The 14,492-nt window shown below is 43.8% G+C and overlaps 1 protein-coding gene across 1 annotated transcript in view; it reads right to left on the reverse strand.

Moving 5' to 3' along the window:
• The window catches only part of Xxylt1 (xyloside xylosyltransferase 1), a 141,933-nt gene that overhangs the window by 60,892 nt on the left and 66,549 nt on the right, over positions 1 to 14,492 (reverse strand). The window contains exon 3 of the mRNA XM_013019369.1: positions 1,868 to 2,000. Coding sequence (XP_012874823.1) covers positions 1,868 to 2,000 — 133 coding nt within the window. The remainder of the gene's footprint in view (positions 1 to 1,867; positions 2,001 to 14,492) is intronic.

Genomic DNA, 14,492 nt, shown 5'->3' on the forward strand with positions numbered 1-14,492 from the left:
TGACTCCGTACAGCCAGCAGCAGGCAGCAGCCCAGGCCTCATGTGCAGCCTTCATTATTAGAAGTCCTTAGCAATGTGTGCAAGGGAGAGGGCACAAAAGGATCTATTGATTCTGATGCTCAAGCCCTGTAAATGGCACTCTTGGTCTCAGCCCACAGTGAGATCTCATGGATCTCCAAGTACATCATAGTAACTAAAGAGTCACAGGGCAAGAAAAACTCAATTACATTTTCAATCTATAATCTTTCAGATGTTTCTTTTGGGAAAGCCAATCAGGTTAATGTAAGTTGCACTATTATAAAAGCCTAGATTGAGCCGGGCGCTGGTGGCTCACACCTGTAATCCTAGCTACTCAGGAGGCTGAGATCTGAGGATCTCGGTTCAAAGCCAGCCCAGGCAGGAGAGACCGTGAGCCTCCTATCTCAAATAAACCACCAGAAAACCGGAAGTGGCGCTGTAGCTCAAGTGGTAGAGCGCTCGCCTTGAGCTGAAGAGCTGAGGGACAGTGCCCAGGCCCAGAGTTCAAGCCCCACGACCGACCAAAAAAAAAAAAAAAAGCCTAGATTGACCATAAATATAAATTCTGGCCCGAATTATCTAAATTAAGTATAATAAGGTTTCCAGGTTCCCATGTGTATAGCTCAAGAAGAATTTAAGCCAGGGCTGGCAGCCATTGCTGCTCTCAGTGCATTTGATCTTCAGCCCCATCAAGTGTCCCCAGGGCCCAGCCTTCCAGTACATGAGAGAGCTCCATGTGGACAAGCAGCTTTGGTGGGGTTGTACCAGCCAAATTCAGAGTTAGAAGAGAGAGAGAGGTCTTGGAGCTCATCTGTACCCCTTCTCAGAGGGCCACCAAGGTCCCAGGTATGGTAGAAGAGCTGGCACTAGCATCTAAGTCTTGGTTTAATGTTTCTCTGTCACCTCCTAGGTGACGGAGAAGATACACCCTGTAGGAAAGTAAAGGAATGAAGGAGGAGTCTGCTCAACTCAAGACTCGCCCAGTGGCTCTGGAGTGAGGATTATGGGGGGACAGCCCACAAGGCCCCAGGAGTTATCAACTCATTTGAGTCCTTGCAGGAATTTTCTGTTATGTGATCTAGGCCAAAGAATCATGGCTAAACCAGTGACTGGGCCTTGTTCCAGGATTTTCACAAGGAGCCGCCAGCCTTTGGGGTCACAGAGCCCATACACCCTAGGGACTGGGGACAACAGAATCTCAGCTCTTCCTGAACCAACATGGTCAGTGCTGGTGTTGGTGCAAGCTATCAGCTTGCCTGCTAGCCATGAGCCTAGTTTTTAATAAAAACCTGCTTCTGCTATTCTTCTCTCATGTTTTTGTTGTTGTTGAACTGTAAGACATACATTACACACAGAAGAATGCATGCACAGCTCATAACTATCCAGGTGAAGAAATAAAGCACAATCTTTCTCATGTGCTCCTGCCCCACAAAGTGGCTTTGAGAAGCACTTCCTTGGTAGTTGTGTATGCCACCCTAAAGAGTACCATTTAATTCTGCCCACCATTGCATGCAGCTACTATGTAGTCTACTTTCACTGCTATAAACTACTCAGTTGAGTAAATACATTTTATTAATCCATTCTTCTGTCTAGAACATGTAAGGTATTTTTCAGTTTGGGGGTATTACAAATAATGCTTTAGAGAATATTCTTAAATACATGTCCATACATTTCCTGGCTCCCAGGTTTCTCTGCGATACACACTTGACAGTATCAGGGTGACTCAAGGGCAAGAAAGCCCAGCTGTCATGAGAATGGAGGGGAAATAAAAAGGGACAGGGGTCAGGTTGGTGCCAGGTAATAGAAAACAGGACAGGGTGAAGACGGATCCCTGACGGTCACTGCCTACCTGTACACTGGCTGCATCTCTCTGGCTATGCCAATGACAGCATTCGGCAGAAAATTGTCAAATTCCTCAAACAACTCCCGGATGTTGGTCTTATACTTTAGGTCAAGGTCCAGCTGAATGATCCTCAGGATCTCTGGAGGGGAAAAAAAAAAAAAGACAATAAGGCCAGGTGTTGTAGCACATTCCTGGAATCCCAGTTATTCAGGAGATGGAACAGTAGGATCTCAAGGTCCAGATCACAGTTGGGGCTACATAGTGAGTTCTCACTCTAAACAGAGATGACCCTGTTCAAAAAACAAAAAGACAATAAAACAGACCCACATCCGGGCACACCCTGAGAGTATCAGCCATTGACAGAAATACAAGCGGCACAGAGAAAGGCACCAGCTTGTTGCAGTGATTGCTGTATGATGCCAAGTTCCACTGGAAACAAAAGCCTTTCAGTGACCAGCAGTCCCCTCTTTGCACTAGAAATCTTCACAAACAATAGCCCACATCTTTCCTTCCAACTGCAGGCATTCATTCCATTTAAACCAGGTGACCATATGCTCCCATTTAGGCCTGTGGTCCAGCTGTATTAACTATATACCATTTTACTACTCAAGGTATCTGACTTGGAAGACATGCTCTGCAGATGCTCTACATAAAACTGAAAGGATCCAGATTTTTTTTTTCTCTTTGGAGGAGAGAGAAATAAAAGGCATTACATCTTAGGCCCTTAAGTTGACACATGGGCTTGCACCCTAGGTTTGCAGGGTGTATAGTTCTGTAAACACGGGTATGTGTCAAGTTAAGATGCTGTCCCAGAGACAAGCAAAGAGATTTCACATGCAACTGTGTTTAACGTACTATCTACTGCTATGTCGAAAAATGAACTTTACAATGTAGGAGTGGGGGGGGGCGGGATTGGTTGAGGAGGTGGGAGGGACGGGATGGTAGGGGAAATTTTTTTTAAAAAGAACAAGTAAAATAACTATCTGGTTAAAAAACAAAAAAAAAAGTTACTAGTGCTTCTTTTTCACAATTTAACAATCATCTGATGATTATTCATATTATATCACCACTGTTAAATAAATATATAGATTTTCAAACAAAAAATTGGGAACTTACAAAGTTTTGTATTTTTTTTTAGTTTTTTTTTGGGGGGTCCAGTCGTGGGGCCTGAACTCTGGGCCTGGGCGCTGTCCCTCAGCTCTTCAGCTCAAGGCTAGCGCTCTACCACTTGAGCCACAGCGCCACTTCCGGCTTTTTTCTTTTTGCTTATGTGGTGCTGAGGAATGGAACCCAGGGCCTCATGCATGCAAGGCAAGCGCTCTGCCACTGAGCCACCTTCCCAGCCCCCAAAGTTTTGTATTTTATATAATAATATATAACAAGGAGCAAACTTCAAAGATGAGTGATGATCACCATAATAAATACTTTTCATCGAGCCAAAAAATATATAAAAAATAACATATTGTCTTCAAGACAAAAGGAGTTCTAGTTATTCAGAGAAGAGCTCTGGATGATTTGAGGTGGGCTGAAGAGGAGGATGGTAGTTTACTGGGCACAAGAGGAAAGCCCAGCTAAGTTTACTTTGTGTCCTAAGCCCAGCTAAGCCTGACCAATTCCTGCAGTCCCAGATACCAGGCAGGGTGTGAATGATACACAGTTCCACTGTAGGGACAGAAGGAGAGCCAGTGCTAACGCATAAAGGTTCCTGGGAGGGAGCATGTAGGGATAAATGATAAAAGAGGGAGAGCAAGTACTTAAACATTTTTATTATCTTTAAGTAGTTGTACAAAGGGATTCCAATTCAATATATCAATTTATGAGTACAATGCATCTTGGTTAATGTCTTCCCTTCCATAGCTTTCCCTCATCTCTTCCAATTCCATCCACCCCCTCAAAGCAAGAACTTACGCAAAGGATGAGGCCTGGCCTGGGAATCAGAGTACATGGCTCAAGTTCTAGTTTTCCTGTAGATTAATTTTATGGTCCTGAGAAAGACAGGAAGGATTCAGCTTCTCTAGACCTCAATTGCTTCATAATGTAAGGCAGAGAGGGTGAGATTATGTGTAGAAATGTCTTGCAGCTCTAGGAATCCAATCTGGAGACAAGGAAGTGGCTAAGGCATGAAGCAGTCAAGGAAAACTTCCTGAAAGAGAAGATGGACTAAGCTGTCTTTTCTTGCCTGCCCTGCCGCAGAGCCCTGTAGCTGTCTGAGGACAGGCTGTCACAAAAGCCCTCTGAGGACAGGGCTCCATCTTTGGCCTCTATTCATCATTGTTCAGGGTTTGGTATTCAGCAACCACTCAGGAATGTTGTACTATTCAACAGCCATTTTCTAAATTAGTGTACGAAGAAATCTCAGCTTTACGATTCAAGAAAAACTGATTCATTTGTTTCTTGTTCTACTTCCCTTTGTGACGCAGAAACAAAACCTTAGTTGACACTGTACATAATTTTCTAGAAAAGAAAATCAGATGAGAATCCAGCAGCAGCTCTGACTAAAGAAAAGCACAGGGGATGACGCCAGGCTGTTTTGGCTATCAGAGAATACAGGAAGATGAGTCTGCCCAGACTTCTGAGGACCCCATTGCCTGCCCATGTTACATTTCACACAGGAGGACCAAAACGACTGCTTTCCGTCCTGCACCTAAAAACAAGAACAAAAGCAATCGCCCAGAAGTCAGGACAGGCAGCTGATAATCTGGGAGACTGGATGTCTAGAGTCATGTGTTGGGACTTTGCTAAGTTCCTAGAAATCTGCCCTAGGCCAAGGGGTGGAGAGCAGACACAGGCCTCAGGATAGAGCAACAGGTAGCTACTGCTACCAAAGCTCTTTAACAGAGGAAGAATCTGGATGGTGACCCGAGAGAAGGACACTGTATCCCAGGAAAGAATGTCCAGGAATGAAAACTGCAGCCACCAAGAAGTCATAATGAGCCACCAAGGGTTGGCCATCTGTGGCTGAGAAGCTGAACCTTTCCTTTCTTTCTCAGGACCATAGCATACACTTGTTGGTCCCTTTCCTGTGGGTCTCAGGCAGCTCTTATGTACAGTAAGGTAGAAGCCCAATGAAATAGGGACTGGATGGCCCACCATCCCCAGCAAAGGTCCAGGTTCTATGGATAAGGAAGGTGAGGGACAGGAGCATTTGTCTAGCAGATGGGCAACGTCCAGGATTCATGCTAGCAATTTTGTGGTGTCGACAGGGCAACGAAAGCAGTGAGACTAGCTGGGCGCCGGTGGCTCACGCCTGTAATCCTAGCTACTCAGGAGGCTGAGATCTGAGGATCCCGGTTCAAAGCCAGCCCAGGCAGGAAACTCCATGAGACTCTTATCTCCAATAAACTACTAGAAAATCAGAAGTGGTACTTTGGCTCAAGTGGTAGAGCACTTGCCTTGAGCTGAAGAGCACAGGGACAGAGCCCAGGCCCAGAGTTCAAGCCACATGACCAAAAAAAAAAAAAAAGAAAGCAGTGAGACTTCATCCTCATGGCCTAAGGACTACTTTTTTTTTTAATTGTTATTGTAAAGATTATATACAGAGGGGTTACATTTATATAAGTCAGGTAATGAGTGCATTTCTTTTTGAACAGTTTCACCTCTTCTCCCATTTATCTCCCCAGTTTTCACTACTAGTCCCCCTCCCCCAGAAGATGTATAGTTCATTTTCAACATAGTGTCTAGTGAGTATCACTGATGCATTTGTTCACCCTTTGCTACCCACTTTCTGTGCTCCCCCTTAACTCTCCCCAAGTCAGATAAACTTGCACACAGGACAAAAGCTACAGAAATGAAAAAAAAAACAGCAACAAAGAAAAAAACAAAAACAAAAAACAAAATAAAATAACCCTCTAATTTTCATTTCTTGGAGTTCATTTCAATAAAGATCATTTTATATGATTATATGCACATGGCTATTGTACCTTTATGATCCTCTCCTAAGAATAACCTCCTTCAGCCTCACTGTGTAAATGTCTAGAGTCCTGTATAATTTATCATGTCCAAGTGTATTTTGTCTTTTGCCATCCAGTATGTTTACTTGTAGATTTATAGGCATATTCTAGTTACAACAAATGAGGGAAAATAGGCAATCTATGTTTCTTGGGGTCTGCTTACTTCACTTAATATAATTTTTTCCAAGTCTCTCCATTTCCTAACAAATGGGGCAATGTCATTCTTTCTGATGGAGGCATAGAATCCCACTGTGTATATATATCATATTTTCTTGATCCAGTCCTCTGAGGGGCATGTGGATTGACTCCATAGCTTGGCTATGGTAAACAATGCTGCAAAGAACATGGCTGTGCTGGTAGCGTTAGTGTGACCTCGTTTGTGGTCTATTGGATAAATGTCCAGGAGTGAAACTGCTGGGTCATAGGGAAGCTCTATGTTTAGCCTTTTGGGAAACTTCCATGCTACGCTCCAGAGTGGTTGAACAAGTTTCTATTCCCACCAACAGTGTAGTAGAGTTCCCATTTGCCCACATTCCTAACATCTGTTACTGTTGGTTTTCTTGATAATAGCTATTCTAACTGGGGTGAGGTGGAATCTTAATGTTGTTTTGATTTGCTTTCTTTTATGGCTAGAGTTATCAAACATTTATTCCTGTATCTATTGGCCTTTCTTCTTCATCTGAGAAGTCTTTAGCCCATTTATTAACTGAGTTGTTGTTCCTTTGAGGGTTTATTGGGGAGGTCAATTTTTTGAGCTCTACATATATTTTAGGTATGAGGTAGGGACTACTTCTAACAGTATCAATGATGGCCACATAGAAGCACATACATCCCTTTTTTTAGTTTTAGGTGCTTTTTTGCTTGTTTGTTTTTCTTTTGCTCGTGCCTATGTTTGAATTAAGGACTTCAACCTTCCTCAGCTGGTGGACTATCACTTGAGTCATGTCTTCAGTCTCCTATTTTTGCTAGTTATTTTGGAGATGGAGTCCCTTGGACTTTTAGACCTGGAATGGCTTTGAACCATGATCCAACCTCTTTAGTAGCTACAATTACAAGTATGAGCCACCAGCACCTGGCTTTAAGTAGATATAGTTTATTTCTCATATATTCCCAATATTAAATGGAATTATTCCCAATGTTAGATGAAGAAAGAGAAGTATGAAGAAGTTAAGGGCATTTGTCTAAAATCATAGAAGTCCAGGAGGGAACAGGGCTCTCAAGTCCACTTGATTTGAAAACCCAGCATGCTATACTCCTTCTAGCAAGCCAGTTTCCCTTCTGATGAGACACTCACTCAGGAAAGTGTATTACTGATTCCACTGTCACCACCTAAGAGCCAAGGGCACACAGAAGAGCTAGAGACCTTAAGAGATTAAAAAAATTCTATAACAACCTGACCATGTTTGTGATTTTAGAGGAAGAAAACAAAGGGGATAATTTCACTGCAACTGAAGGAACTTCTGATGGCAGGAGAAGCCATTCACCCGTATTAGTCCACTGGTTCATGGAAGCTCTTCCTACTGTATGCCATGCATACCCTCAGGGCTGTATAGATCATTTCCATCCTATTTACTTAGCGGGAGTGACATGAGTGCCTCCTGCCCTGGCCTATCTGGACACTCGTGGGCTGGAGCTGTGGCCTCTTCAGTCTTGCATGGCTATTGCCTCCCACTGTTCCACACCTGTCATCACTCTTGCAGAGAATGCTCCTTGAGGATGGGAACTGGCTGGGAGGGCAGAGCTAGGACATCCATGTTTCCTCTGCTCCCTTACTGGCCTCTACACCAACCCAAGCAGCTGTCTTGACCTTAGGGACTGGCTGGAATGAACCCTGACAGTTTCTATGCAACCTAGAGCTCAGTTATCGGGGATATTTGAACAGAGTTACAACTACTCTCTCCTGAAGCACTGTTCAGAGTGGCTTTCCTCAATCCCCTCCCCTACCTCAAGGGGCTCCACCATGTGAGCCATGCCATCTAGAGCAGGAAAAGACACTAAGATCCACTTGAGCCTAAGCCTAGGGCTATAAGGGTTCCTGTCTGTCTGCCCTCATTTTCTTTTGCTCCCTTTTCAGACTAAAGGAATGGCTCTATTAACAAACTGGAAAATGATGGGCAAGATGGAAAGAGCTAGTTAAAGACACGGCTTTTAAGACCTCTGAGACCCCATGACCAGCATCACTGCTGACTGGGGACAGTACTCCTTGGGAGTTCCTAGACTCTCAGGCCTAAAGGGGCTGACAACTGCTTCCACGGCCTGATCCCTGAGTTTGCTGAGGCCAGGCTGGGTAGGACAGTGCTGCAGAAGGCTACAGTCTCAGTGTTTGTAGTGCATGGAGAGTTTCAACCTAATATCCCCTGCAGAAACAGGCTTGGACAACTCATCATCAGCTTCTAATTAAACAGCCATAAGGCCTGTCATCTGACTGTGGATGGAATTACAACCCAGTGTGAGTAGCTGATGATACCCGGAAAAAAAATAGCCAAAGAAAAATGTTAAAGAAGAAGAGGAGGAGGAAGAGAAGGAGAAGGAGGAGGAGGAGGAGGAGGATGAGAAGGAGGAGGAGGAGGGGGAGGAGGAGGAAGAAAGAAGACCTTGATTCTTCTCCCATCCCTTCTCCCATCTCCAGAAACAATCCCTGGCTGATACATCTTAACATACACAATATTCAGAAAAGGATGAGAAGACCAGCTGGGTTTAGGGAAGGAAGGGTGTACCGCCTGCAAGCAGCCTTCAGGGAGGGGCAGGTTAACTGTGCACGTGCCTTCTCTTTAGGTGGGAAATAACTTCAGGCCCCCCTTTAGATAACTTTACAACACATCAGAGTCCTCACCCAGATATCAGCCTGGCTTCCCACTAGCTCCTAGCTGAGAGAGGGTCTGCGGAGAAGGGAAATGATGACAACCCCAAAGTACGTGACTCTGGCATCCTGACAGAGGACCAGGAAGCAGCTGCCTGACTTGGGAATTTGTTTTCCTGCTGTCCATGTTGAAATATTGCTGCAACTAACCACCTGTCTTATCATATTTGGGGGCTTTTTAATTGGTCTTTGGCAGCACCTTAGACCTTCAGGAGTCAAAGGACAACTGAATGGGGTGGAGACTTCCTCCATGGATGAGAGAGGTCATGACCCCAGTGGGGCTATTTTGGGACCTGCAGGACAGGCACAATCTGTGCCCCACCAGCCCCACGAGCCTCACCAGCCCAATTTCTCCCACTAGAGGGTCCAAGCATGTGATGGACCATATCCAGTGTAACGCACAGGCCCGTGTCGTTTGTCTCTGAGGGCATCGATGGCTGGAGCTGACTGTGGCTGCTGTCACATCCAACAGGAAACTTGGTCAATTCCCAGCTGGCCCTGAAAGTCCCCTCCACTATTCCCTTTGCAATGGAAAGCCCAGCTGCCAGGCAGCTGGCTAACTACGGGAATAGCTGCTATGGAGGAACAGAGTGGAACATGCCAAAAATCTAGGCCTTGGGCACAGATTCCTGGCACTCCTCCAGCCTGGTCGGAAAAACACTTCCTCTCTAGGAGCAGGAATAGGGGTTTGTGTGCCAGGCCCATGTTGAGGCCCCCACAATAACTGACTCAGCTAAGGAGTCACCCCTGCACTTCTTTGAGGTGTTACTACCTCCCACTTCCAAATAAGGCACCTGAGGTTAGAGAATTCAGGCCACTTTTACAAGACAGCCCAACAAGAAAGCAATTGCACATGGACTGTACTTGGTCACATGACTCTGTCACATACATGTTTCTGAGAAAAGCCTTCAGCCATCTCTGAAGCCTCTATTTAAAACCCATTATGGTTTCCTTGTCTGTTTGGTTTTTGGGTTTGTGTGTGTGTGTATATGTGCCAGTCCTAAGGCTTGAACTCAGGGCCTGTGTAGTGCTCTACCACTTGAGCCAGAGAGCCATTTCTGGCTTTTTTCTTTTTTTGGTATTTCATTGGAGATAAAAGTCTCACAAACTTTCTTGTCCAGGCTGCCTTTGAGCCTTGATCCTCAGATCTCAGCCTCCTGCGTAATTAGGATTACAGGTGTGAGCCACCAGCTCAACATTCAATTATATTTTAAAATGAGAAAAACTTGCACATCCAGGGTAAAAACAGCAGTTATTCCCTGTTAGCTCTATGAAGTGACTGAGAGACCTCTATGAACCAAGAAAAGTCACTGCTTCTACAGCCATCCCTCAAGTCCCTCATCCCTATGGAACCTGAAGCCTCCTCGATTCCCTTTCCCTTAGCATAGATCAGTGAAGAAACTCAGAAAAAAAAAGAAAAAGATTTAATGCCAGCAAAGTTAGAAGTCTTTAATGGCAATAGCCAAAATATATCATGCTCAGAGCATCATTCAAATGCAGTGTGAGATTAATATAATTATTTCCACTTGACAAATGAGGAAACCAAAAAGGTTCAACCAGTTATCACTGTCACACAGATGGCAAGTGGAATTCACATTCCAAAGTCCCAGGCTTGCTCTTCACCCTCACTTTCCGGGTCCCTGGATGTCAGGACAGCACTCAGGTCTGCAGGCTCTGCTTGGCCGGCCTGAAGGCCTTGCCTCCTGCCTGCTAATCTACGTTTTCCACATTAGCAGCCGCCTGCACCGCTGAGGGAGGGTGAGTGAGAGGAAGCAGGCCTCCTAACTGTGATTTATGCAGCCTGTGAGAGACTCTAGTGAAAGCTTTGGGGGCCAGGAAGTTGAAATTCATGACCATAGTCAGCTTTGTATTTAACTATAACAAATTCTTCTGGCCTTACTGCCCATCTCAGAATAAACAAAGCACAGAAACTAAGGGCTAGCTATAGCTATCATGTCTCAGCTTCTTCACGGACAAATGACTACGAATTGATGTGAGTTTTCCTTCCCTGATAGGGTCACACCAGCCTCTTTTCTCACCCTGTGCACCTTCTGAGACAGGGTATAAATCATTATCTGCTTTGGGGTTGAATAGGATTTATTTAGACCTTGGCTGAACAACTCTAGGGGACATACGTATGACACATACCTCTTTCATATTTCTACCATTTCTATCTGTTGGCATCAGCTCTCTGCTGGGTGCACAGTCATCTGCTGCTCTGTCTCCAGGGCAGAACGCTCTGTATTCCATCCACTCAGCAGGCTTCTCAAGTGGGTTCTTGCAGCTAACCACCACCCTCTCCCTCAAGGCCAGGTCTCCTCAGCCTCCTCCAGCTGAGAACAACTGGAAGATCTATAGCCAGAAGTGTGGTGTACCTCTGAGATTTGCCCGCCGAGTGAACAGAGCTGAGGCTAAGAACACAGCTTTCCCTCTGATAGGAAAGCCCTCACTATTGTAGAGGATCACGAAGCAGCTGAAGAAACAGGACTTTTATCACTTAAGGTTCCAGAAGCCATGTCATGACAACTTTGGAGGAGATAACCCCATCTCCTTGTTTTATGAACTCAGACATGTCTCTCTGTGAGGCACAGGGAAACAACAACCCATTCTCTGCAGCAGAAGAGGGGAAAAAACAATAACATATGACTTTCTTTTTTTTCCATAGCAACACCTTTGGCCCAGTTTGCAAACGGAGTAGCCATTAGGCAAGTGGCTCTTCAGGTTTCCTGTCTTATTAAAAGACCACGATACTAATTTTTATACTACATTTTAAAAGATGAAGATGAACTATCTATTATCATCTGAAAATGAGATAAAGTGCCTATATGCCAGGCACAGGGTTGGATCCCTCATGTTCGCTGCCTCCTGTAATCCTCATAAGTGGGGTTTATTGTCCCTATTTTGTAGTTCTTCCTCCTCAAGATGACTGAAGTCACAAGTGGTCCCTTCCGTTAGGAGTTTGATATATGGCACAGATGGCAGAGAAGTCAAGGATCTAGACACGTGCTAAGAGTCACACTCTAATTTTGTCAGAACACAAACTGCTTTCCACCAAGAAATCCATCTTTTCCCCTAACAGAGGCCATAATTTAGGATTCTGTCAGCTAGATTGTATGTAAGCACTGCTTGATTCATTTCCTTATTTTAAGTGAATTCTGGTTATTTAATTAACTCAGTCTTTTAATTAACTAAAATTGAGGTTGTTAATTGAAATTATTTGGTAATTTCACTTGAAGATGTAAAAGGTAGTACAATGCCAAAATGAGATAACTGCAGCTGAAAACAAAAGAATAAAAAAGAAAAAGAAAGGTTTTAACTACTAAATATTTGGCCATACAAGAAACAAGACAATTACGTTCACAACAATAGACTCACATTAGAACCAGGAAATTAATATCAGTAACTAAACATTAGGAATTGACATCAATATCTCAATACTATGTATTCCACAGTTCCATTCAATGTCTGTCAGTTGGACAAAGATAGAAAACACAATTTCTAGTCCAGGATTGCAAAATAGTTGTCACTTCTTGATAATTCCTTGGTCTTTCCTTGTCTTCCATGACCTGGGAACAGTATAAGGAATACAGGCTGGTTATCTAGTAAAAGCTCCCTCAATTTGGAGTCACCTAATGTTTGCTTCTGAGTAGATCCAGATTACACATCTTTTGTCAGGAACATCACAGAAGCCATGCTCAGCTCTTGTCACTGCCTCTGATCAGGAAGCACATCTTGTCAGTTTGCCTCATTACTTAGTGACGCAGACTTTGACCTCTGTAAAGTCACTACTTTTGCCTTTGAACAGCATTGGGGGAATTTCTTTGATATAATGACAATATCCTATTCCTCAACACATTTTTACCTGCTAGGTTTTAACATCCACTGATGACTTGTCTAAATAAATTATTTCTATGTTGGTTGCCAATTGGTGATTTTCTAATGCTTTCATTCTGATGGCAGGTTGTAGAAAGCAAAAGCTTCCCCCACAGGAGGTACTGGTGCTTGTCTCTGTAGGGGAACTGGACAGGGAGAAGCATCAGAGTGGCGGATGCTGAATATTTTGCCCATCATCCAAGCACTCACAGTGCTAAGGATTCTCTTGGAAATCTCCAGAAACACTAGCCAATGTCCATTTAATGTCAGTCAGTAAATAAATGAGTGATAAATGCACCAGACCACCCTTTATTTCCCAAACTTGTTTTTGAAACAAGCTGTTTAATAGGCTCTATCTTATGTAATGGAATGTGAACTTAGGGATATAGGGCAAGAACGAGCAGGGTGAAAACCCTGGCTTCATGTCCACCCTGTGGGTAAGCCATTTCCCTTCTGAGCACCAACTGTCTCTTACTGTAAGGATAAAATAGATGTTCTTATACCCCGATCCTCACCCCACCCTACAGCCCAGCCATCTTGTAATTCTGAACAAAGGTTTTCTTTCCCCCAACTCACACCCTTCTTGCTTGCTCACAGAACAGCACAGATAAGCATCAGGCATGGCAGATATAGGCACTGTATTGACCTCACCCATGCCAAGAGTAGCCAGTCATCTACAGATAGTCACACAGCTAGTGAGTAACATAGCAGGAAGACAAGTAGGCCTAACTGGCTCAAGAGTAGGAACTCTCTGGCTTCAACATAACTCCCCTTATACAGGGCTTCAAAATTTGCCCATACCTTTGTCAGGTATCTGTTGATGTATAACAAATCACAAACTTAAAACAGCAATGGCTCAAAACAGCGCTGTATTATTGTCCCTGGTAGTTCTACAGATTAGTTAAGCTTAGCTAGGTTCTCCTATGGAGGCTCATGTAGATGCAGTAAAATGACAGCCAGGGTTGATGCTACCAAAGGCTCAGCCACAGCTGGCATCTGAGAAAGCTCTACACATTGCCAGCTGTTAGTGGAGGCCATCAGCAAGGTGAAAGTGCCAAGCTGGGCTGTCAGCCCAGGTGTTTTTGTGTGGGCTCTTCCTGGGGTTTGGTAGCTGGGTTCCAAGAGGGAATTTGCCAAAAACAAGTGTTCCAAAAGACTCAGGCTGAAACCACAAGGTTTCTTGTGACTGAGCTTCAGGGATCATGAAGTATCTCTTCTACTCTATCTTATTTGTCAAAAGCAAGTGAGAGATCCAGCACAGATTCTGGAAGAGAGAACCATACAATGGTGTGGATACTGGGAGGTGTTGTCAATTAGGAAGTCACTTTTGCCCCATAATGGAATTACAGCTTATTTTAAATTTCTTCTATATACTTTAGCAAGTTTTCTACCCCACACACACACAGACACACATACAGACACAGACACACACACACACATATATGTTGGTACTCACAGAAACAAATTAATACTGGAAACTATACAAGATTGCTATATAATATATGATTATTGGCATGCCAGATATACATGTGGGTGTATATTTATACACAGTTATACATGTGTAGTGTATGTGTAGGTGTATATTTATACACAGCTATATCACTATGGTAAGTATACAATTACTAGTTTGTAAATACTTTTCATCTTTACAAAGTAGCTATCTATTACTCTCAAACTAAAAATGCTTGTGTATGTGAGTGTGTGTGTGTGTGTGTGTGTGTATGTGTGAGAGAGAGAGAGAGAGAATGAGAGTGTCCTGGGTTTGAATTTAAGGTATGGGCACTATTTTTGAGCTATCCTTTAGCTTTTTGTTTTTTTTTTTTTATCAAAGCTAGCACTCTACCACTAACTCCACTTCTGGCTTTGGGTTTGTGTGTATGTGTGCTTAATTGAAGATGAGAGTCTTGGGGACTTTCCTGCCCTGGATGGCTTCAAACTGAGGTCCTCA

This window comes from Dipodomys ordii, unplaced genomic scaffold (assembly GCF_000151885.1).
Source record: "Dipodomys ordii isolate 6190 unplaced genomic scaffold, Dord_2.0 Scaffold45, whole genome shotgun sequence".
Lineage (NCBI taxonomy): Eukaryota > Metazoa > Chordata > Mammalia > Rodentia > Heteromyidae > Dipodomys > Dipodomys ordii.